Source organism: Mustela nigripes, chromosome 3, assembly GCF_022355385.1.
Source record: "Mustela nigripes isolate SB6536 chromosome 3, MUSNIG.SB6536, whole genome shotgun sequence".
In the NCBI taxonomy this organism is placed as follows: domain Eukaryota; kingdom Metazoa; phylum Chordata; class Mammalia; order Carnivora; family Mustelidae; genus Mustela; species Mustela nigripes.
In genome coordinates, this window is record NC_081559.1 from 155,499,534 (window position 1) to 155,525,728 (window position 26,195).

Below are 26,195 nucleotides of genomic sequence, written 5' to 3' on the forward strand. Positions count from 1 at the left end.
GTGTACTTCTTGAGTAATAAAAATAGCTACTTGCTTTGAGCACCCAGTTAGTTACATACTAGATTAGGTTATCTCATTTAGTCTTTAACCCCAAAATCTATGAGGTTGGTACTGTTGTTATCCCCATTGTACAGATGAAAAAGACTAAAGAAAAGAATAGATAAATTGCTTAATATTATATAGCCCTTATGTTTGCATGATTGGAACCCAGATTTATCTTAATCCAGAGCCCATAGTCTTTACTCCTATACTCTCCTGTTTTACAGAACATTTGTCAACAGGTAAGAATTTCACATCAGCTCTCCCCCTACCCCCACCAATGAAAATTGAGTATGTGCCCAAATTGCCTACAAGTCACACAAAATAAAATTGAAGGGACGCCTGGGTGGCTCAGTCGCTTAAGCAGCTGCCTTCGACTCCCGTCATGACCCTAGGGTCCTGGGATGGAGTCCCACGTCGGGCTCCTTGCTCAACAGGGAGCCTGCTTCTCCCTCTGCCTCTGCCTGCTTGTACTCTCTCTGACAAATAAATAAAATCTAAAAAATAAATAAATAGGGCACCTGGGTGGCTCAGTGGGTTAAGCCGCTGCCTTCGGCTCAGGTCATGATCTCAGGGTCCTGGGATGGAGTCCTGCATCGGGCTCTCTGCTCAGCAAGGAGCCTGCCTCCTCCTCTCTCTCTGCCTGCCTCTCTGCCCACTTGTGATCTCTGCCTGTCAAATAAATAAATAAAATCTTTAAAATAAATAAATAAAATTGAAAAGGGGAAAAAATGATTAATGCTTCTGTCCCTGATCATACTGACCCATTCCAAGTAAGATTACATGAGATCACTGAAAGTTAGCTATATTTATTTGAGGAAAATTATTTCTAAATATAATGGTTCTTAGAAAGTTCCACCACCCTTCTGGTCATTCACTGAAAATATTTTATTTCAAAAACATGCTTTTTATATTCTTTCTTACTACATTAGTTGTCATCTAACTTTTACTGTTCCTTGCTGTTACTCTCCTTCTGCCTATTTTCAGATATTTTGTGAAATTCTAACTAGAAAGAGTATGATTGGCAGTACTCTCTTCTGATTATACTTGAGGATTTAACTTTCCTCTGTGATAATCTTTAGGCTTCATGACTCCTGAGTCAAAAGTTCCAAGTCTGGATACCAGATTACCGTACTATTGATTTCCCATTACTGTTTCTGACAAAAATAAACAGTATAAACAATCAGTAGGGCCATTCTCCTCTTATTTAGGTGTTATAATACAGGTTTTGTCAAATAAAAGTTTGGGTGCCTGGGTGACTCAGTTGTTAAGCATCTGCCTTTGGCTAAGATCACGATCCCAGGGTCCTGGTATCCAGGCCCACATCAGGCTCCCTGCTCAGCAGGAAGCCTACTTCTCCCTCTCGCACTCCCCCTGCTTGTGTTCCCTCTCTCGCTGTGTCTCTCTCTATAATAAATACATAAATAAATAAATCTTAAAGAACAAAAAGTTCAAACCATAGAGGATTAAACCAAAATATCACAAAACTGGAGAATGATTCCTCCCACCTTCCACATAATAAATAATACCCATTTATAAAGATAATTTGTAAAGTAATTATTGTTAATTGAAACTAAATTTTGAGATTGGAAAATGGTAACAGACTAAAAGCTGATCAGTGTCTTAAAATGAGAATGTAGTAGTTTCTCTTATCAGGGATAATGAATAAAGAAAAATAATGTATTGCCAGACATACCTACATATTTTTCAGGGCTTATGAACTAAGGAGACTATAAATCCTATAAAATGCAGTATTAAATAATTGTTAGTTCAGAGATGACACATTCAGAAATTCTGGCCATCAGGAATTTAATAACTATGTTCACATATTTGAAAAATATTTTAATATGCTGGCGTATTCTACAAAGTTACCACAGTGGAATAGATTTGAATTAGACCTAAATCTGCAGATTTAAGTGTAATAAGGTTGTAAATGTTTAGATTTCATTAGTTACTAAGCAGTATGTCTGTTAAAGATTTAGAATATACATCTGTGAAAATATTTAAAAATAGGAGTAACACCTCACTTGATTAAGCTTAAATCCCTTATTTGAGGCTATTCTATTTCTCAGATACTTTTATAGCATAAGATAAATACCTTCTCTTTCTCTCTCCACATAAGTAAACAGATGGTCTGTAAATATCCAAGAAAAACTAAAACATAGTTGACTATGTAACATTATAAAATCTGCTTCTCCACCTCTCCGTACTTACCTGAAACAAGTTTAAGGGTTTATTGTATAATTCTAAGCGTAACTAAATGAAAAAGGTTTCTGTTCCAGTCTTGAATAAAAATAAAGTCCAACCGGGGCACCTGGGTGGTTTAGTGGGTTAAGGCCTCTGCCTTCCGCTCGGGTCATGATCCCAGGGTCCTGAGATTGACTGAGCCCCGCATCAGGCTCCCTGCTCAGCGGGGAGCCTGCTTCCTCCCCTCTCTCTACCTGCCTCTCTGCCTACTTGTGATCTCTATCAAATAAATAAATAAATAAATAAATAAAATGAAGTCTTAAAAAAATAGTCAAACTACGTATTTTTTATATAGTTCTTTATTGACTAAATGTAGAAAATCTCTAAATTTAAGATTCAGAAGGAAAGATGCAAGGTTGTGCTTGATTGTTCCATTACCTAAAATGAGCCACAGACCAAGAACCAAGTAGGAGTCTTCAGTGTTTTGGCTTATCATTGACTATTCCACCGTTTTCCCTCTAGGAGTTTCCACACTTCTAAAGGGCACTTGATTCCTTTCTAGCTAGGCAGCTTTCTTAGGAAGACAGACAACTAAGTAAGTCTCAGTCCTAATCAAAAGCCAGTTTACCTCGAAGGTATCTCCTGGGTATCTGGAGATTCTTAGGCATAATGCTGTTTATTAGTTGCCATTACAGTATACCACAATCCTCTGTGACCTATAGGAATTGACAGTAAAGGTCACTGTTGAGTCATAATTGTGTCTCACTTCTTGTCTTCCCAGAGCCCAATCTTTGTAGACCAGAAGGGACACTTTTCAACTGTTTATATTTACAATGTTTACATTGAGTAGCGATCAGAAGCTTATCAGTACTCCCTAAAATAATTCTTTTAATCCTTAAGAAAGAATGGGGATAGGGGTGGGGGAAATTAAAGAACACTAAAGGATATCTGTGACACTGTCTTCCAAAGTGCAGGACCATTTCTATTATTTGACCCTTGTCTTCTATAACCCGTCTCTTCTCTCTTGCCCCTTTAAGGACAATGCTTGAGTACTCATTTTCTACCTCGTCCACTTCTTTAGGTGTTATAATACAGTTATTATTTTGATAAGGGACAAGTTAACAAAAAGGAAAAGATCCTATTTTATTGAAAACTTGTCTGGTTTGTATCCTTTCCTTACCTACCGATGATCTCACCCCTGCTTAGATCAACATGTACATCTTCATTCATTCTCCTGGTGCATCATCTTCCTTGTCATAAGTTGTTATCAAGCTTAGAGGGTTTACATGCAGTTTATTTATGAAAGAAACGATTGATTCCAGCAAAAATAGCACAGTACAATAAGTACGAACTGTAACCACTGAAGAATCAGACCCAAGTTTCAACATTCTAGCTGTGAGCAACACTAGACAAGTCATGTTGTAAACTAGAAGGCTATGCAAATGCATGATACTATCATCAGTGGTAACAATAGATTTACCAAGTAATTCCTTTGTGGTTAGAGAGTACAAGAACACATAGAAATATGATGGGATAAAATTCCTGTCTAAAAAACATTCTATTGTTTAAACATCAGTTGGAATTAGAAAATACCAGGTTTAGAACTGACCTGCTTTATCTAATACTTATAGACAAATGATAACAGTACATAATGGTATATACATTTCAGTCAGATCTTTTTATCACAAATGTCAATTACAAGGTATACAAAAAAATAACTTAATAAGTGGGAAGTAAATAGTGAGATAGGAAGTATTTTGTATAATTTCAAGGCTGTGCTGTAAAAGGTCTTTGCAACTGTTTTTATTCCTGTTCTCTTTTGTACTTCATTCGCCCTGTGGAAAGAGATACCTCTGTATTTCATAAAATGCCAAGACTGCAGTAAGGAATAAATTGACTGATTTTACAAATTGATGATTGTTTAAACTCAAAATCTTTGTTTTTTTTTTTTTTAGACTATATTTTCAGAATTTATCACTATTGAAATGTTATTTCATGGCAAAGCTTTAGAGGTCTACACTGCTGCCTACCAAAACATACAAAAGATTGATGAAGAAGAAGATCTGGAGGTAGGACTATGTCTATCCAAGTTCAGTTCTTCTATTAAGAGGGAATTATTTAAAAGAAAGCATTAGGTTGTGTGGATAAAAATACCTTAAATTTGAACTACAGTGGTTTATATTACTGTGTGCAGTCCCAAATAGCTAAACTTCTATGATTTTCTAAGTATGCTTTAACTTTTCAAATTAACCATGGTCAAGTTCCAAGAGTTGATTTATTAATAGCTAGTTAATAAGGCCATTATGTGAAACAGTGTATCATTTTTGACTGGTGATGTCACTTAAGTATACTAATCATGACACTGATTTGTGCTAACATTTGAGTGCTTATGCTATGCAGAATACCCAAAGCTTCACATGCATTTTCTCATTCACTCCTCACACAATCCTATCAGAACAGGTTTAGAGGCTTTAAGTAACTTAACTTGACCATAGCTGCTTAGCTATAAATAGTAGAATCAGGATTCTGACCAGTTTTGTGTGATTTAATCAGTATGCTATGAAATAAATGTAGATTTATACTAAAACTTGCTTCATACTGAGAGTTCAGTACAAATCCAGCTGACCAGCTAATGTCAGAACAGCTAAATATCTAAACCTGGCTTCAGCAAGCACATCTGAAAAGTAAATATCTTACCCTCCCACATTCTAAAAGGGAAGAAAAAAGAAAAGTATTTTTGCTAAAACAGATAAAATATTGGAGACATACTTTATCCATATTTTATCTCTGTAGTAGAAGTGGAAAAGGCCAGGTAGTTTCAAGATAAAACCGGAATTCTATATTAATAAGTGACAGAATTTGGGAGTGTCTGCCATTTGACAATTGTGAAGATTCCCCAAGTTGTTTATTTATTAACTGTCCATTATAAAGCAATCACCTGGGCCTTCTCACTACTCCAGTGGTTCCAGGAAACTAAAACAGACTACAGCTTGACTAAAATGAAGAAAGGCACATTTTTTAATATGTGTATAAATGTTTTCCAGTGCCAACATCTCATCTCCCAGTTTCAGTTATGCATATATGATATTTCTGTTTATCAATAGATGGTTTCCTAAGTGTCCATTCTTTCCAAATACTAAAGCTAAGGTTTCTTAATTTTCACTCCTTTCATGTACTATGTTTTTAAAAAAAAATAGACCGAGCTTCTGTCATTTGTAAAATAATAAAATAGAAAATCTTTACACAGTGATTACCTGGACAGCTACTGATCTGTGCATTTTAATTATATTTTATTTCTCCCATCAACTTTGATAGAAGTACTTATTGTCCTCATATCTATGGAAGAGAAAAGTGAGGCAGAACGAGGTTAAGAAACTTCCCAGATGGTCCCATAACTAATAAGTAATAGAGCTAGGACTACACCCGGAAGTCGGACTACTAACACTGTTTGTATTTCCCTTTCTGCCCTGTGCAGAGTGTGCTTCTTGGTGAGTGATGTGCACCATTCCCTACAAGAAACAACACTGCACTAAATGGCAGGTGCAGAACTGATCCCCCACTTTTCCTCTTCACAAGTATTTTAATTCTCCTTTTTCTAATGCCCTTGACGTGCCACTTGTTAACGGTCACTAAAGTTCCTTCATTTCCTTTAGACCCCAAGATCTTCCTTCTCATTCCAGAGGTCCTAGCTAGGTTTTTTTGTCACACTATTTCTCTTACTAATATTAATCAGCTAGCGAGGGAGCTCGAGAGAGGAGATTCAAGAAAACCTAAGGATCTCAGGGCTGTGTGGTAGATATATTTTCAACAAAGTATCAAAGTCCCCACTTCATAGTGAGGCAATATTGAGTAAGTTTTTCATACTTCAGCTTCCTTATCCCTAAAATGGAGATAAAGTATTTGCCTCATTAAATGTTCATTGAACAACTATTTATTGAGCACCTGCTATATGGCAGGCAGCATTCTAAGTTCTGAGGATTTAGCACTGTAAGTTAGAAATGATCTGATCTGTCAGAGCAAAAACTTAAAAATCTACCTTGGAGTTCACACATTAAAAAACATACAGGCATACCTCAAGAGAGATTGCAGCAGTCCAGACCTCTGCAACAAAAGGAGTATCACAACAAAGCAAGTCAGATGAATTTTCCAGTTTTCCAGTGCTTAAAAAAGTTATATTTATACTATACTACAATATGTTTTTTAAGTTCTTAATTTTAATTCCAGTATAGTTAATATATGGTATTGTATACTATAGTCTCTTAAGTATCCAACAGCATTAGATCTTTCAAAAAGTATACAAACCATTAAATGTTTTATGGCTAAAAAATGCTAACCATCATCTAAGCTTTCGGTGAGTCATAATCACTGTTCACAGGTCACCGTAACATACATAGTTGTAGTGAAAAAGGTTAAACTATTACAATAATTATCAAAATGTGATACAGAGATACGAGGTGAGCAAATGCTGCTGGGAAAATGGCACTGACAGACTTGATTGAAGCAGGGTTGCCACAAACCTTCAGTTTGTAAAAAACAGAGTACCTGAACTACAGTAAAGTGAAATGCAATAAAACAAGGTATGCCTGTGCTGTGCAACTATTTAAGTTTTATAATATGACCAGTCTCATAAAAAATATAGTATATTTTAAGCATATATGATAGAGGATTCTAAATAGTGTAGAGAAATCAAAGAATGATTTCTCAATGAGAAGTTTGAGGGATGTGTTAAGAGAACCCCTGGCAATACCGTTCAGGCAAAGGATACAGAGAGCTACACAAAGATCCTGAGGCATAACAGACTATAAGCAGAAAATGTATTGTGGCTATCGAGACTGGCATGGAGAAGAGAGGAGTTAAGTCTAGGGACAGCTGTGGGACCAGGGGAAGTAAAATGATACCAAACAAGTACCAAGGAGAAAAGTATCCTTTAAATAAACGTTTCTTGGAAATAAGTAGAGAAAATATCTGAAGAAGAACAGAGAAAGAACTTGCTATTTTTCTTAGGTAGTCCATGCTTTACAAGAACTGCTGAGACTTATTCTGGTAGCAGCTAATTTTTTGCAGTTGGGCATCTAGTTATATTACAAACCATCTTACCTTATTTGTTCTTCACATAAAAAAGCATTGTTGGGCTCATTTCCCCTTCAAAAGATCAGCTCTGTGCAATCACTTCAGAACATCTTGAGACTTACTCCTAGAAGAGATCTTGGACCATATTGGGAAATGCATTATTGCCAATAAATATTCCTGTAAATCCATTGTTTTGCACTGAGATTTTCATTATTTACCTGGTTTGAACTTTAGTCTCGTGAATGTATACTGTCTTCCATTTCCCACTTTGAACCTCATCTTTGCTAGGGCAGTTAAAAAAGGAATGTTTTTCTAACAAAAATATATCCTTTCCAAATACTAGTTGATTAATGAGTCACCTAGTTTTTATATCATACTTGGGTGCCAGTGTTCATATCTGGCACCAAAACGTTATTCAGTCCTCAGTAACATGTAAATAATCTAACTAGCATGGCTGAAGTGCCCTAAAACACAAGTCTCACCTGTGGAGCTAGGTTTCATCCGATTTCTTTGGTGTCTTGCACTGCTCTAAGGTTTAAAGAAATGTGCAGAGACATCCGTTAGTTTGAGGTTTTCCCCCCCAAAACATGAGGATTAAGGTCATGTTAACATCATTGACTTATCATGTTACTGTTTTAAGCTGGGAGGAGTTGAAAAATCAAATAAGGCTCCTTGCTCTAGGGTTACTTAAAACTAGTAGGAGAGATAGATATGTAATTACAGAACAATGAAATGAAAGCGGTGTTGAAAGTATGAACAACAGGAGCTAGAGAATAGGAGAAATAGACTGGCTAGAGGAGAGGAGAAACTGGAAGATGGTGTTTGACTTGGCTCTTGAATGGTGAGTTTCTGGGCTGAGAAGTTCTGGGCTGAGAAATCAGCATTGCAAAGGCAGAGTAGAATATGTTCTACATGTAGGTTCATAGGCTAGAAGTGAAGAGTAATAAGTACGTTAAGTGGTCTTAAGCCTTGGATATCACATAAAGAATTTGGATCCTGGGTAGTCAGGAGCCCAGAAGGTTTTTTAATAATAGATTTTGGTCCTCAGTAAGATAATTCTAAGTAAGCTACAAAGAAAGATGTGTAAAGTCAATAAATTAAAATAGAAGTACCTCAGATGAGAAATTGAGGGACAATGTCCAGGGTTTAGTTTGCTTTACTAAATGTATGGTAACATCTTTCATTGTAAAGGTTAATGTAGAACTACACTGTCCAGCACAGTAGCCACTAGGCATATGTGGCTAAAGTTAAACATTCAGTTCCTCATTCACATGAACTACATTTCAAGGGCTTAGTAATCCCATGTAGCCATTTTGGATGGCACAAAATAGTAAGCATTTCCATCACCTCCAAAAGTGCTACTAGACGGTATTGGTCTGTGAGAACAGAAGGTAGTTGGGCACAGAAGTATGGCTACCAGGAGAAAGCCTATAGAGAATTCATTGAAAGGTGGGTATTAAACACTAAATAGATAAGATCTTTCAGAGAAAGGTGTAAAAAGAAAAAAAAATTGCCTAATATTTAAGGTATAAGCAGTAGAAAAGGAGATGTGAAGAAATAGGGCAGCTACCACATGAGGAGTTTAGAGATGGCATGCATGGAAAAGAAGTTTCATAACCAGTAAAGATCAAGATGTCCTTGGTGATTTTTTCAAGAGCCATCTCAGTGGAAGGTGAAAGCCTACTTATATGTTTTTGACAAATAAAGATGAAGTAGAGTATTAAAAAAGACGATGTTGAGCTTGTTTGCTGGGGGAAAGAACTTGTGGAGAAAGCAAGTGTTTTTGGTTTCAAGTTTTGCATACAGGAACTATGCACTGTGAAAGAATCAGAATGACATTTGCTTAAAAGGGGCGGGAGGAGGGAAGGGTGAAGAGTTGAGGAAAAAGGGAGTGAAGTTGAAGAAATTCACATATGGTAACCGTACCTATTTGTATGTTAGAGAAATGGGAGAAGACAAAGGTATAGACAGGCTTAAGAGAGTGGTATTTGGAACTGCTGCGTTAAGGAAAAAAACTGACAAAAGTATTCCAGTTTCTAGTGAAATTGGAATGCATAAATTATACTGGCTCCAACTTAGGTGATGTACTAGCAGAATACTGCAGTGAAGTTAAATTGGTAAGAGTTGAGATAGGCAGAAGACAAAGAATCAAAGGTATGACTGAATTGAAGCCTCAGTACTGGCAAGAATCCTGAGGGTAGCAACTTACACATTACCTCAGCAAAAGCTCTCATGTGATGGTTTTAGGACCCATTGTCACTTTACTTGGCTCAAATAAACTTTTTAGCTTTCATCTTTACAACTGAAAATAGTTTGTTTTGGGGTATCTGGGTGACTCAGTCAAGTGTCTGACTCTTGATTTTGGCTCCGGTCATGATCTTGGGGTCATGAAATGGAGCCCTGAGAAACCAGCTTCTTGCTGGGCATGAAAGCTGCATGGGATCCTCTCTCTCCCTCTGCCCCTCCCTTGCTTGTGCATGTACTCTCTCTCAAGTAAATAAATGTTTTAAAATATACATTTTTTTGTATTTAATTTTTTAAATTAACAGTAATAGAAATTTTGTCCTGGGAGGTGGAAGTGGGTGGGTGGATGTGGTTGCTTAAAAAAAAAAATCTTAACTAAGAGGAACTTAATGTGGCTTTCTGGACTCCCAGTGTTTTGTATCTGTTATAATGTTGCTTTATCATCCCAACAGGTTTTCCGAAATTCTGTGTATCCACCAGATTATTCATCCCGTTTAGATATCGTAAGAGCAAATTCAAAGTCACCTCTTCAAAGATCACTCTCGGCTAAGTGTATATCTGGAACAGGACAGGTAAGCTAGAAACCATACATAATTTTAAAGGAATTTAAGCAGCTGCCTTTGTTGTTCAGTACTAAAAATGTTTCCCTTAAGTTCTGATTTAATATTTACCCTCCTACCTTCTTATATAAAATGATGGAAGATTATACTAGGTGCAGCTGTCTTCTTTTTTTGTATACTACAGCACATAATACTCTCCAAAACAGAATATTTGAGAGCAGAGGTGGAGAGGACAGGAGAATGCTAATCTAGATTTGTTCTGCAGTATAATATGAAGAGCCAGATTCTGAAATCAAACTGCTTAGGGTTTAAAAATTCCACTATCATGACTTACTAAAAATTATTCCTAAAAAAGATCTTTTTGCTGAACATTATCTTAGATACAGAAGCACATATCTTTAGGTAAGAGACAGTTTTCTCATTTCTTCCACATCAGGAAAGCCTGAGTTACCTGAGATCTAAAACGGGGAGGGCTGAACAACCTTGCTTTCTAAGAAGCTGTAGAAAAAATGGGCCATATGGTCTATGTCCCTAGTAAGGGCAGCCATAAACAATACGTTAACAAGTCAGCGGCTGTTATAGTAAGACTTCATTTACATAAACAGGAAGGAAACTGGGGTGTAACGCTTGTCAACTTCTGATCTAGAGATCTATACCCTTTTTCATATCCAGTATTCAGAATTAAAATAGAGCAAAATACTTTCAAAATTTAACTTTTTGGTAAACGGGACCCAGTACCTTCTATTTTCATTTGGTTCTCCTCTACGCATTTATTTACTGCTTTATATGTATGCCTCTCTCCCAGAACCAACTTACATTTTTATTATTCCAGCGTAAAGTTTCTTACATGTTGAGTTCCATATACCTAGTATCATAGTACATACAAAGTTTGTTTCTATTTCCAGGTACTAATGTTACCAAAATGAGCTAACATCTGTGTAGTACTTTAAAAGTACATCATTCTAGGGTTTCTTGACCTCCCACTATTGACTTTGAGCCAGATAGTTTGGCAGGGGAATGGGGAGTAATGTCCTGTGCATTCTAAACATGTTCAGCTGCATCACTAGCCTCTACCCACAAGATACCAGTAACATACACAAACACACCCCCCTAGATGTGACAGCAGTGACTCCAGACATTACCAGATGACCCTCAGAAAGGTCTGAAGCAAGACGACCCAAGTGGCAATGATCAGGACTTAAAGCCAAGTAGTGAATTCAGATTCTCAACTTATTCCATTTAAATCACAGTATTAAGTTTTTTCCTATACCTTTGATGATTCTCACTGAAATGCCGGTTTACAAAAACCTTGTGACCGAGGAATTACTTAACCTAAAATATATTTGACATAATATCCTGAATCTGTACCCTTTCTCTGAAGTATTTTATGTTATTGAAGTGCTGGTATCCAACTGAAATGGAATGGTTAATTTCCTGTTTTTGCTCAAACATAACATGAAAAATGAATGAAGAAACTCTGTGACTGTTTTCAGCTTTAGAATACAGTAATTTAGGGGCACCTGGGTGGCTCAGAGGGTTAAGCCTCTGCCTTTGTTTCAGGTTATGATCTCAGGGTCCTGGGATCGAGCCCCTGCATTAGGCTTTCTGCTAGGCACTCCCCATCCCCTGCCTGCCTCTCTGCCTACTTGTGATCTCTGTCAAATAAATAAAATCTTAAAAAAAAAAAAATAGAGAGTAATTCATAGGAAAGCTTCATTACTAAAAATTAACTTCCTGAAATATGTTCTATGTGCCCTTCTCTGTAGGGGCATATTAAAAATATAAGCATGTGAAAATATTTTAAGTTAATATATTTTTTAATGTGTTAACTTCTAACAGGTATCCACCTGTCGACTAAGAAAGGATCAACAGGCAGAAGATGATGATGAAGAGGATGAAGACTTAGATGTCACAGAAGAAGAAAATTAATTTTCTTAAGTAAACTCCACCTTTCAGTTTTCATCTTAAATGACTTGGAATCCAGAATTAATACAATGTAAAACTTTATACTGGCTTCATACATGATAAACCTCAAAATGAAATCCCACTGGAAATGAAAATTAAAGGAAATTTGTGCTGACAAAAACTGAAGGTTTTAAAAAATATTACACACCAGTCATTTCAACATCCTATCCAACAGTATGTGATTTTTATAGGTTCCATTTTTTAAAAAATTATGTATTTCAAAAGTATTTCATATTGATGCACTATACGTAGTTGACGTTGCAATATAACTAGGTGACAAAAAAACAGATCTAACAATTTGACTTGTTTCTTTTGCTTTCATTGCCAGAAAAGGGTCTTTAGTCATTCTGATTAAATACAAATTCTATTCCATAAAGCCTTAATAAAAAAGACAAGGGTCTTTTTCCTTTCCTCTTTTTCACTTTTACTATAACCTTAAGTTTCATTGTTTGATAATTTACTTTTCAACAAGAGTGTTATTACTTCTGATTAAAGGTAATGGGCACTAGGATATCAGTGTCTTAAATTTTAGGTGAAAATTTAGCATAAATTTTAGATTGACAAAGAAAGCTACATTCAGCCTGATTCAGGTTTCAGAATGAAAATGCTATCATACTACAGAATTATACACAAAACTGCAACTTTTGGAAAGCTGTAATTTGGTAGAATGTTGCTAAGAAAACATCATGGAAAATCATTAAACCAAGCCACCATCTAATTAATGAAAGAGGATAGAGTTACTTTTATTCCTGAAAACAATTTAATCAGAGCCTTTCAGTATGCCCATTTGTTTCTTTGGACGGGGACTGCACTTTTGATATTTCATGGATATTAGGCATATAAAAATAATGAAATTTTTAAATCATTTGGGATAACACAAAAAACAATTATTCATAAGAGACAAATAAAGACTTTACAGAAAGCTTTTTGACTGTTATTCATGGTTCTGTTCTTAACAAAACATTGCTTCCTGAGAATAGTCCTAAGTGATAAAATTACTTTAGTACTTTTTAAACAAAATATTAAAAATGTTTTAAAACCTAAATGAATTAAGACACTCAAGCTATTGCATTTTTATTTTTTTGGTATGCAACTGTGGTGTTGTAGCTGGGAGGAATAAAAAAGTTACAGTATTTCTTGTTTGTAATAGCAACTCATGTCTCTTGAGCATTAGTTGCCCTATCTATAAAGTTAAAATAGTGCCTGATACATAAAGCAGTCAGCAAATAGTTCTGATATAATATGAATTCTCTGCCTACTTCAATGAAATATTCTAGGGCACCTGGGTGGCTCAGTCAGTTAAGCGTCTGCCTGTGGCTCAGGTCACGATCCCAGAGTTCTGGGATCCAAGTCCTGCATCAGACTCCTTGCTTGGTGGGAAGTCTGCTTCTCCCTTTCCCTCTGCCCTTCCTCCCTGCTCGTGCTAATAAATAAAATCTCAAAAAAAAAAAAAAAAAAAGACAAAAGGATTACTATACATAATACTTCCAGCAATGTAAAGTTAAGTTTCTTGTAGATCAGATTTAGGTTGGCAAACTTTTTCTTAAAGGGCTGAAGTATTTGTGTGCTGAGAAAACATAATCAACGCTATTACGTAGGTACTTATGTAATCATTTAAAATGTAACCACCTTTATACCCTAGGTGGATAGGGTGGATGTCTTTTATGATAATCACCTGTGACCAACAAAAAAAATAAGCCCCTAAAAAGGAAGTAAGCCATTGAAGGTGTTATCAATGAGATGTTAAAAAAAGATCCAAGTTCCCTGGTTATCTTTCTATAGAAGAGGCAACCCTGTTGGGACACCTCTCACTCTTGAGAGCTTTTTCTGTATCTTCACTTTAATAAACTTCTATTGCTTTACTCTCTCACACACACACACACACACACACACACACACACACAAATGTAACCACCTTTAAAAACGTAAAACCTCTTTCAGCTTCCTTGTTTAAAAAAAAAAAAACAGGTAACCTAACCAGTTACTTTTGGGGTAAATGGCCCATAAAGGCCTCCATTTCTTCTCTCCAAAATAATTATTAGGGTTATTGAGAATAAATGATAGTTAATTCATAACTATAGATCATAAATATGTAGTATCTAATGCAGCTCAGTAATAACTAACATTTAATACAAAGATGGAGGTAATGGGGTCACTAAATAGGTGATACCAAGAGCCACTCCTCTACAGTATTCTCAGTAAGTGATAAAAGTGTACTCCCAATGTAATGATTAACTACCTGTTTGTTTATGGGATTATTTTTACTTTCTAGACATAAACTGTATTTTCCAGATACCTTCTGACAAAAACGTCTGGCTTTAAGATAATTAAAATGCTGCTGGATATTTAGCTGGAAAACCAGTATGGTCTTAGTGTACCTGATATATCTGGGAGTAGGAAAGAGGAGGCAAAACCGGCTGATATTTGAACTATGCCAGGGTCAGGGGTACTGACCCTGAAATCCACATAACTTTTGATTCCCCCCAAACTTAATAGCCTACTCTTGATCAAAGGCCTTACCACTAACAGTTAACCAATGTGTATTTTGTGTATTATATATTGTATTCTTACAATAAAGTCAGCTAGAGAAAACAAAGTATCATTAAAATCATAGGAAATACCTAGTGTTACACTGTATTTATCGAAAAAATTCTACGTTTAAGTGGTATTTGCAGTTCAAACCCAGGTTGTTCAAGTTAAACTGTAAAAATGGGTGTGTAAGAACTTAGCACAGTATTCTCTTCTATGTGTTTGAAATTGGTGGTGTGCTTGGTAAACTGGCTCTCCAACATGGAAAATGCCCTGATTTGTTGCATTTGCCAACTTCCGTGGCATCAGAACTCCTACCATGGCCAATTTAAGTCACTAATATACCACCACTGAAAGCAGAGTTGGGAAAAGATATGCAAAAATGGTTCCCAACCAGCAGAAGCCAGTTTTCTGTAATTAACTTTTAATTTTTAAAAGTTATGAACTAAATGATTATGGGGTAATGTTAACTGTTCCTATCAATTCATTTATTTTACAATCAAAATACAAAGCTTGTGTTTACTTCTGTTGACCTTTTATTTACTACCAGCCCATATTATGGGGTATTTCACTGTTAGGCTTCATCTTAGTTCTTACTGATATTTATTTGAGAAGTATTTTAAAGTCTTCCATACATTCCCCAAGAAGACTGACTGATTCATCTATATAATCTGAGCATTCAAAAATATAATTTCTTCCTATTTTGATGTTTAGTTTATTTATCATTCTAGCTATTTATAAATTTACTAAAGACCCATACTGATGTAATTTTACCAGTTTATTCATTCTACTAGAAGTTACATTCACTAGAATTAAACACACAGAAACTTGAGTTGGTTTCTCTTAGACTTCTTAAATCACTGAAGATTCATCCAAAATGGTAGTAAATAGCTAAGTGCTGACAGTATTCTACTTCTGCTATATCCTATTATTAAGTGACTAAACTACCATATGTAAATTCAAATTTTATTCTTACTTGCTCAGGAAATAAGAATAAATAGGAAACCTCTGGATCACAGAACTGAGAAAAATTAACCTGATTTTATGTAAACTAAAAGGCCAAAGCCAAATCATATTTGATAAACAATTTTTAATTAGAAGTCAATATCTAATGTTACTATCCAAGAGAAGCCCTGGATACATAAAAACTTTTAAAGTTAGTTTGTCTTTTATGAACAATGAGCATACTAATTTTGCTTTTAATGCTATTTTTAAAGCAGCAATGTATAAAGAAAATACTGATTTACTCTTCAAAATATCTTCAGCATGATCTTACTAAAATTAGAAGTACCACTTAAAGTTAGTAGGCAAAAGTGTTAAGAGCATGAACTGGAGTCAGTGGTCTGGGTTGAAATTAGCTCCATGATTTACTAGCTATGACTTTAGGCAAGTTACTTAACCTCTAAACTTCATTATCTCACTTGTTGAAATAGATATAATTGTCCATACTTCCTAGGGAATATTTAAACTGAGATTATGCATGTAAAGCACTTTAACTGCCTAGCATACAGTAAATACCTAATAAATGTTAGCCATTAATATTATTATGGGCTATTAAAAAAAGCCAAATCCAGTGTTTATAATATAAACACCCACACTAAATATCGAAGAAGTCAAAATTCAGTCTCATAAATGTCTGATTATATTTAGTTATTGAGTCTTTGGATTCAAAGTCTTGAAATTTAAAAATGAGAACCTAATAAAAACTACCAAAAATAAAAAACCTACTAAAGGACTAAATTCTAAATTCTTCCTAAAAACAAACTATATCCATTTATCAGATTCTTCCCCGCAGAAGCCTGAATGTCCTTTATAGCTACAGTTACTTTTTGTCTTCTAAGTATTTTGAGTAAAACTTAGCAGTTTGGTTGATGAAATGTAGAGGAAACCACAGATATACAGATAGCTCTCTATGCTATTATTATAGGATGTTTGGTCCATTCTATTATAAATACTAAGGTAGCTGTTGAGAACTTCACAGAAGCAGCTGTAATTTTTTTTATATGAATACAAGTAAAGTTAATTAGTGGTCTATACATTTGCAATTTTTTATTTTTATAAAACTTTGCAAAGTTATGAACATGAAAACTTCAAGAATCTCCTAAACTTTTTACATAAATAAACTTCAAATTCACAGTCTGTCTATTTTCAACTATTTATAATTAACGGGAGGCTAACACAGTAATATCTTGGACAAAGAAGAGGGCATTAATTCTGCAGGCAAATTAGCAATAAAAATGCTAAACCTGAACAATCAGTCACTGACCATTTCCTTATACAGTATAAGATGTAGACTACAGACGGGAAACGAAAAGTGAATATAAAATGTATCTTCCCCAAATACAGCTCTACTATACAAGTTCTGAGGTTTACCCATGACATCAACAAAAATTAATGCACTTGTAATTTTCTCCCCCACTGTCCAAAAAAAAAAAAAAAAAAGCCATATATAATTGTAAATGAGGAAGAGTGGCAGTTTGCAAGCAAAAGAAAACCAGATTCACATTGTAATATTTACATTTGTTCTACTCACAAGTCAAACTAAAATGTTCCTTTTCATTAGATCATTAAAAATAAACACTTAAAAAAAAACAAATGCATTTTACTGCATCAATACTGTGGGGAAGTAACTCTGAATTTAGAAATGCTCTCTAGAGCAAAATTAACTTAACTTTGCGAGGGCCAACTGGCCTATCATTTAGATCTTTAATAGCAGCCATAGCTTCATTATAGTTTATCATAGCAACAATGGCTTCCCCTGTAGGTAATCCTTGCTCATTATACTGTATTGAAACTGAATCAGGTATGATTCTATAACCATGGAAAAAGTCTAGAATTTCATTAACATTAGCTTTAAATGGAAGATTCATTATCTTGATAGGTGTTACTCTACCTGAACTACAATTTAATTTTGGATCAGGCATAAATCTCCCCTCAGGAAAACTTCCCATACTGCGCTTTCCAAAATCAAACTTGCCACCTTCTGGGCGACCAAAATTCACTAAAGGGCGATGACTTCTAAAGTCATCAGGTGGGTTCCTAAACTCCTCACCAGGAGGTCTAAAACTGTCAGGAAGTCTAGGGTCCTCCTCTGGAGGTTCCCTGAGGTCTTCCTCCGGGAGCCGCCTGAAGTCCTCATCAGAAGGGCATCTAAAATCTTCCTCCTGGGGGCTCCTGAAGTCTTCCTCAGGAGGATGCCTAAAGTCTTCATCAGGAGGGCCTCCAAAATCTTCATCCGGTGGGTGCCTGAAATCTTCCTCTCGGGGGCGCCTGAAATGTTCCTGGGGTGGCCTGCGGAAATGCTCCTGGGGCGGCCGGCGGAAGTGCTCCTGGGGCGGCCGGCGGAAGTGCTCCTGGGGTGGCCGGCGGAAGTGCTCCGGCGGCGGCCGCCTGAAATGCTCCGGGGGCGGCCGCCTTAGGTGCTCCGGGGGCGGCCGTCTGAAGTGTTCGGGGGGTGGTCGCCTGAAATCCTCCTCGGGAGAACGCCTGAAATCCTCCTCCGGAGAACGCCTGAAATCCTCCTCGGGAGGTCGCCTGAAGTCTTCCCCTGGAAGTCGCCTGAAATCCTCCTCAGGGGGCTGCCTGAAGTCCTCCTCAAGAGGTCGTCTGAAGTCCTCTTCAGGTGGTCGTCTGAAGTCCTCCTCAGGTGGTCGTCTCCATTCCCCTTGAGGAAGCCGCCTGAAGTCCTCCTCAGGAGGCCGCCTCCAATCCTCTTCAGGTGGCCGCCTAAAGTCTCCCTCCGGGGGCCTCCTCCAGTCCTCCTCCGCGGGCCGTCTCCAGTCCTCCTCAGGGGGTCGCCTGAAGTCCTCCTTGGGAGGCCGTCTGAAATCCTCCTCAGGTGGCCGCCTCCAGTCCTCCTCTCTAGGGTACCTGAAGTCCTCCTCCCGAGGGTACCTAAAATCCTCCTCCCAGGGGTGCCTGAAATCCTCAAGAGGCCGCCTGAAGTGTTCCTCCCGAGGGCGCCTAAAGTCTTCTGGGGAGTGCCTGAAGTCCTCTGGGGAATGCCTAAAGTCTTCTGGAAGGCTCCTATCAAGCTGTCGGAAATCCGCCTGGGTTTGCCTGAAATTGTCCAGTTGCCTCAAGTCCTCTTGCTGATGCCTAAAGTTTTCAGATGGGCCAACTGAGTATATTGGTAGATCACTTGAGTCAAATGAATGGGAATGGTCATCTCTATCACATGACTGTGAATGGTCTTGCATTCTCTCAGTGGGCATCAAGGAAAAATTTACACCAAACTCCTGCATTTGTGCCTCAGATATAAGTCTTAACAATACCTCTGTCCCCAAGAATCTCCGCCGGTTTAAACGTTCAGCTTTCATGGCCTGTTCTTCTGTTTTGAATTTCACCAGTGCTTCTCCCAGACCAACTCCTTTGTCGTCATAAAGTAAGTAAATGTCCTCTTCTCCAAGAGAAAAGTCTGCAAAGAACTTTTGCACTTCCACTTTTGTAACATCAAAAGGAAAATTTCTTATATATATACACAGTTTCTGGCCAGGGTAGCCTTCTTGAGGGTATTTTTGTGAAATATGTCCAAGCCTTTCTTTCTCTATTGACACTGGTCTTTTCTTTTCATAACATTCGATGAATTTCAGCATTTGTTTTCTAGAAACAGGATCAATATGAACAGGACGATACTGTAAGACAGTCTTATGTAAACCCAGAGCAGTGTTATAGTCTTTCAGAGTTTTGAACATCACAAAGGCGTATCTTGTTCTTCTTTCATCTTTATATAAAAACCTAATTTGTTCATTAGTCAGATCAGTATCTCTAAAGAAATTTCTTAAATCTCTCTTGTTAATACTTAGGGACAGATTTTTTAAGTGAACATAAAATCCAAGAGGAGAACGAGAACGTGTTCTTCTGGGAGATTTTGAATGAGATCGTTTTCGAAAATGTCGATCATTAATTCCTCTTGGTGGAGAATGTTCTTCAGTTCTCACAGGAATGTCAACCTCCTTAATTACATTACCACCAAACTCAATCCACTGTTGTTCTGAGCCTTGCATTACTTCTATGAATCTTGAACCCATAAAACTTCTATGACATTTAAGACCGCCTGAAGCATCAATACATGAAGCAAATTTTACTATGGCATCACCATTATTTCGGCCATCATGATGTTTCAAGAAAATCACGCCATCCACACACAAACCAGAGAAAAAGACACGTACATCATCTTCATTTACTAAGTAAGGCAAACCTCGCAGAAACAAGTAAGGATTCTCTGCCTTCAATGGCCGTGTCTTTCTTGGCCTTAAATCACCATGTCCTGTACCATTAGTATGAAACCCAGCATCTTGATTAATTGGAGAGCCATATCCAGAATTACTTGCTTCTTCTTTAATAGCCTCAACAAAGTTAGACAAGCTGCCAGCCCCCGACGCCCCAGATCCTGGTCGCTCTCTTCCTATGCGATCAGTTCTTTTCATTTCTATAGTCTTCTGCATTTCTGCCTTACTACTAAGAAAGAGCTCTACAGATGAATCCTTGATAAACCCTCCTGAACGACTTATGGCACGTCTTGCATCTTCATCTGTTGCAAAAATAATAAAAGCCTCCCCAATTTCCCCTCCAATTATATGCACTCCTCCATCAGGAATAGTCAATCCCGTGAAGAAGTGACGAATATCCACAGGCCCCGCAATAAAAGGAAGCCCCAGTAAACGGATGACTACAGCCATGCTGAGCTCAAACCACAGCAATAATGACCTGCAGACAGAAAGGTACACATAATAGCAAGTCTTATTTTTGAAGTACCTTATCCCAGACTAAACTTAATAATTATTTGGTTCCTACCTTCTTCAGCATTTATAAATGAAAACAAGGTACGAGTTCACAAAAAATTAACTATATCTAATTTCTTAAAGAATAAACCTTCTCCCATCTAAACATACAAATAAACCAACTATTTCAAAGATCTTTCATATCACCTATCCTATACAATATGAGCATCAAAAATATCAACTCTTCTTTGTAAGTCTGCCAAGCACTGCTTCACAACAAGACCAAACTATTTTTCACTTAGAAGCGTATCTTCTACTGAAGCATGAGAGAGAGCTTCGCGGGTTAAAGAATTTTACCAACCAAAATGAGTTTTACATATTTGAAAAGCCATCTATGGTCAGTATATAATTTTTGCTTATGATTATAAACGGTCTACCACTAGTGCATTACTGGCCAGAGGTAAAGTACAGAAACCACGTGTACCTACATGTCCTACTCTACTTTACATTTTTTTGTCAAGCTTCTGTGAAAAGCCTTAAGCTCTGAATATCTTACCTTTTTAAAATTTCTTGGAGACCTGTTAATTCTGTAAAAGCAACTTAACTGTGGAAAGAAAATGAAATATAATTAATCCTCGGACTCTGTAATTGATCTTAAACAACGCCAGATTAGGATATTCACTTCAGAATTACCTATTAAAAGTGAAGCAATAATAGGAACCACAACTATGGGCATTACAAAATGGTCTTCTTTGTTCCAGAGGAAATTAATCATCCTTCAGCAAAAACGAAGTACAAATTCCAAGTAGACATCTGCAAATTATTTTAAAACAAAAAAAAATTCTGGAAATTAAACAGCTCCTTGATTGGAAGTAGCAAAAGGAAAAGGGTGATAGAAATGTTATACATTTTGATTAGAGTGTTGGTTATATGGGTAAAAACTTATCAAAACTAAAGGAGCACTATTCTTAAGGTTTGTGCATTTCATGGTATATAAATTTTACATCCACTTTAAAAAAAAGGGCAGCTGTTCTACATGTAAGATGACAATTTAAAGTTACCAAAAATTCCCCAAAAGCCTATCACTTCCACTCAGGAAAAGAAAGACCAAACACCTAGCTCATTAAGTCCTACTCTCTTGCAATTTTCCTCCCTTTTAAAATGTAAGACCAAATCAAACTAGTAAGGCAACGATTCAAAATGATACAATAAATGAACAAGACACTAATGTTTTGAATTCAAAAACCAATTATTTTAAGCAATATATCCAAACCAATGACTACCCCTTTGGATACAATTTTAAGTTCTACACATACAGCTCACACTTTCAAACATGGAACCAAGTCTCCGGATTCTAATATAATTAAGGCAAATACTAAAATACCCCTAAAATTGGGGCACCTGGGTAGCTCAGTAGGTTAAGCATTCGACTCTTGGTTTCAGCCCAGGTCATGATCTCAGGGTCATAAGATCAAGCCCCTCATTGAGCTCTATGCTCAGCATGCAGTCAGCTTGCATTTTCTCTCCCTCTGCCTCTCCCCATTGATCTCTCTCTAATAAATAAAATCCTTAAAAAGAAAATAAAATACCTCTAAAACAAACAAACAAAAAAATCTCAGCTACTACTTCTTATCTTAAACTCCTAAAACAATTACTATTAAAATTCACTTTAAGCCAAATAGAGTGTTCCAATATAGAATCTTACTATGCTAACAAGTATTCCATTTCAAACAGTCCTGCATTGAGAAAATCCAAATGACATATAGAAAATAGAATAAAAGCACATTTATTTAGAATGTTTAGGTATTATCAGTATTAACTGCTGAAAAATTTTAACTTAGTATTTCCTTAAGGAAATTTATATCTAATATTTTCAGAGATATCCAAAGTAACAATATGCAATACAGTCTTAGTAAGTCTTTAAGAGGTGCTAAATAATTATAAATGTTTTTGATGTGCCAATAAATGTTGCTTTAATTCAGTATTTACACTTAAGTATCAGTCTTCCACAAAGTGTGGTCCAAAGACATATTCTTTGAAGTCTGCAAGGTTTATTTTCCTTTGAAAATGGCCCAATGATTCAACTTTTTAAACTACAAGCTAAACTAACAAAGATATCAAGAAAATGCTTGCATATTCTACATCTGAATTACCAATGCCAAATTGGTACTGAAATATTAATGACATTTATTATTAAAATATTTACATGAGGGGCGCCTGGTTGGCGCATTGCCCCGCGTCTGGCTCCCTGCTCTGCATGCCTGTCCCTCTCCCACTCCCCCTGCTTGTGTTCCTTCTCTCCCTGTGTATCTCTCTGTTAAATAAATCTTTTAAAAATATATATTTACATAATACACGTGTGGGGGCAGGGGTACATGGGAAATTTATGTATCTTCTGCTCCATACTGCTGTTAACCTAAAAAATTGCTCTAAAAAAATGGTCTCTTTAAAAAAATATGTGCACAGTACCAAAAATAAAAAATGAGTACAAGCCTGTTTCCTTCAATAAACCAATATCCACACCAACATTTTAAAAACTATAAATGGCTTCTATAATAGTCCCCACTAAAGTTTCAAGATTCCTTCCTATGCAAACTGACTTAGCTCCTTTACTTTTATATTTTAGAAAATAAGATACACACCATTTTCTCTCTCCTAAACTTTTTCAAAGATTTAAAAGGGATTTGCCCTGAGAACATATATATATCTACAAGATACTTAGGGATGTTTGAAGGAATATGTCAAATTCAAAAAATTTCAAAATTTCTTCTTCTCCCTTGCTTACAAACAGTATTTTAAATAGTTCCATGAGTACAAATCTCATGATTCCTATTCAAACAGACAATATAAAGTATTTTTTTCTAACTTGTCACGTATAACTAACACCTAACTTTTCTGCCCTTTGGATGGGAGACACACCTGAGAGACCACCTATAAGAGACCAGTTCTCAAAATGAGCACTTTTCCTGTGGTTCCATGTTATCTCTTTAAGCAAACTCCTCAGCAATTCCACCCTAAGAACATTACACAAAAATCGAAATACACAAAATACCCAAAGGTCACTGCACTTAAAATTTTTTCTACTTATGAAGGCAACACACGTATTCTTTTGACTGTGTTGATTTAAAGACCATGATGTTAGAACTACTAACCTATGAAAAGATAGAAGTGAGTCCCTAAAAGCTCCTTTAAGGGCAAGTCACTGAAATTTTTAAGTTCATTTTAAATAATCTTGCTGATTTTATCCAGGATTCATCCCACTTGATCACCATTATCCACTAAACAATACAAAATGTGCATCTTCTAATCAAGTCTGAAGGGCACAAGAGACTAAATTTAATAGGTATTATTATCTCAGACCTATCTGATTTTAACTAGTGAATAACAAGTCATTTTCCAGATATGGTGGGGGAAAGAAAATGACTGTTCTTTAAAACCCAAAGTTATGATGAAATCCTAAACACAGGAGTTTCCCCTGCCGAAAATAATCTGGCCCAGTCCGCAATTATTCTTTATGAAGATCTGCCTTTTATCATTTTATAATGTAGATGGTTAAAATAAAAACCAAAGGTATGACGACACAGAACCATAGTCCTTAACGGGAACTGGAAATGAAGACGAATCCACACGGCACAGGATTTCCCATAATATCCATCATCCTCAAATGGGGATCATCCGAAGGCATTGCTTCTATAGCCCAAAGCCTTTGTCCATACTCCCAGGGGTCAGAGCTTCCTTCTTTCGCGCCAGGCCAAAGTTGCTACGTGGGATCCGATGCTGTCGCCAGACCTTCAGCCACAATCAGCCTTCAAATTAACCTGGACCGCCCAACCTCCGTGCCTTTCCGTTACGCCGTCCCAAGGGCAAACACTCCACCCTAACTCGCCACACGGTGTACTGCCCCATACCTAACTCAAACACTTTGGGCCACTCTCATGCCTAACAAGCTGGGCCTTCAGCGCTTTTCTGCCACCACTGACTACGATGACATAGCAAAGAAAAAAAATACCTATGAAATCCTTCGATATCTTCACTCTTAAGAAAACTGGGCAGCGCGCACACAACACCACATGGGGACTGACGGGAGAGTCGGTGTTTAGCAAGGAATGAGGGTGCCCTAACGGCAGAAGCTACGCTAGCTCCTGGCGCGGCTGCGGGCCCCGCCTTTCCCTGTTCTTCCGTCCCCATCGCCAAACCCCTCCCCACCCCCGACGCCCGAAGGGTAACTGCTTCGCACTTGGTAATAAACACACACCACTGCTGCCGAGTCGGACACACAAGGCCGGAGTCGGGGGACACTCTTCGTCGCAGCAGCCTGCCCAGGTGGAGCCCTCAGTGAGCCTAGAAGAAGATGGCGCCCACTCTCCCCTCCGCTCCGGACAAACGGACGTACAGTTTGTCTGCCCATGCGCTCTCCAGGCGTAACCCACCGCCCCGGCGCCCCGGCCACGTTTGCGCAGGCGTCTTGACGCTCACCCGCTTCCCGTTGTCAGGGGAAGGGAGGCGGAGCCCGCGAGCGCGCCGTCCCGCCCTGGGTTTGGTGAGCTTTTGCGCATGCTCAGATTCCATCCAATCCGGGAGTCTCCACCAAAGAGAGGCGATATTCCTAGACAAAGTTCGGAGTCGATTCATTGTGGTAACGAGAAGCCTCAACAAATAACCCTTGAGGTACGTTGCACAAACGTTCGTGATTTCCAGCAGTTAAGGAAGGAGATACAAAAGCAGAGAAAAGTTGACGATTTCTTTCCGTCTTCAGCTCTGCAGTAATCGTGTGGCGCAAGCATCTTCTGAAAGGCTCTTTATAAAATCTGAAAGGGGATTAAAAATGTTTTATTGCCTTAGATGTTTGGCAGATACGATGCCAACACCCAGGGAGCTTAATAAATGCATGCCTATTTATATTATAGTAAATTGTGCCGAATTTATAGACACTAAGAACTTTACGAAGCAATTTTTTTTGTTTGTTGTTCCTACTTCCCAGTTTTTTGAAACATGAGACAGACCAATCTTGAAAAAATGGTAAGTGAAAAGCCTAATTACAGAAATGTTCTGTGATGCCGGCTACGTAATGGGTGGTGAACAACCTTATGTTTGATTTCATTTTTTTGCAAATAAGGCAGCCTACCAGTTTTCATTTTTTTGCAAATAAAGCAGACCATCAGTTTTATAACTACATGATGTATTTATGGGTGGAGTCAAAGCTCCCTAAGAAAGCAGAAACGATATCTTTAGAACACTTTGGAGATGAAAAAAATGAATTTTCCATCTCTCTGGTAGGATTGTGAGAAGAGATCATCTAACAAGTGAATAAAAGGTGGTTCCTGGAATGAGAGGGAATGAGAGCCACCATTTACTCACTTGGGTAAATTTTTTAGCCTCTACATGCCTCAGTTTCCTCATCTGTAAAATGGGGATAATAGTAGCATCTACACCATGGGCTTGCCATAAATATTAAATGAGTTAATATGCGTAAAACCTGAGACTAGGTAAGTATTAGTGGTTTCATATGTTAGGGTGATCCATATACAAGCAAAGGATAGCACTTGGGGAAGCTAGTTTCATTGAGTAGATAGCATTTGCCTTGATTATTCCCCACAGTCCAGGGTTTGGTCCTAGGGGAACCTGACCTCAAAAGCTAAAGTTTATGGAGGGCTTACTATGTGGCAAGCCCTGTGCATTATCCCATTGTATTCTTACAACTACTTTCAGAAGTAGTTACTATTATTTTTCCTATTTTACAGATAGGGAAATGGACATAAAGGATCACATAGCTTGTTCAAAGCTACAGGGATAGTGCAAGGTAAAGCCAGGAATTGAACCCTGGTCATTTGCTCCCAGAGGCCACAGGGGAGGATTCTGTCCTTGGAGGTAGACTCCC

General features: G+C 37.3%; 2 protein-coding genes across 7 annotated transcripts in view; one reads left to right on the top strand and one right to left on the bottom strand.

The window, feature by feature from the left end:
* CIBAR1 (CBY1 interacting BAR domain containing 1) overlaps positions 1-15,117 on the top strand; it is a 29,684-nt gene extending 14,567 nt beyond the window's left edge. The window contains exons 7-9 of the mRNA XM_059394854.1: positions 4,182-4,295; positions 9,993-10,112; positions 11,940-15,117. Of these exons, the coding sequence (XP_059250837.1) occupies positions 4,182-4,295; positions 9,993-10,112; positions 11,940-12,029 (324 nt within the window). The 3' untranslated portion in view covers positions 12,030-15,117. The remainder of the gene's footprint in view (positions 1-4,181; positions 4,296-9,992; positions 10,113-11,939) is intronic.
* RBM12B (RNA binding motif protein 12B) lies at positions 3,500-24,793 on the bottom strand. Of its 6 annotated transcripts, XR_009403229.1 has the most exons (7): positions 24,573-24,793; positions 21,011-21,130; positions 20,874-20,921; positions 7,324-7,431; positions 6,299-6,327; positions 5,481-5,562; positions 3,500-4,061 (listed from the first exon to the last, which is right to left on the bottom strand). XR_009403229.1 is itself a non-coding variant. In XM_059394849.1 (4 exons), the coding sequence occupies exon 4, from the start codon at positions 20,273-20,275 to the stop codon at positions 17,246-17,248; it is 3,030 nt and encodes a 1,009-aa protein (XP_059250832.1). In that variant the 5' UTR covers positions 20,276-20,303; positions 20,874-20,921; positions 21,011-21,130; positions 24,573-24,792; the 3' UTR covers positions 12,477-17,245. The 6 variants fall into 6 exon arrangements, 4 of the variants coding, with proteins under 4 accessions (XP_059250832.1, XP_059250835.1, XP_059250833.1 ...); XR_009403230.1 differs by lacking the exon at positions 3,500-4,061 and having other exon boundaries at positions 4,302-5,562; XM_059394849.1 differs by lacking the exons at positions 3,500-4,061; positions 5,481-5,562; positions 6,299-6,327; positions 7,324-7,431 and adding an exon at positions 12,477-20,303 and having other exon boundaries at positions 24,573-24,792.
* Positions 24,794-26,195: the final 1,402 nt, after the last annotated feature.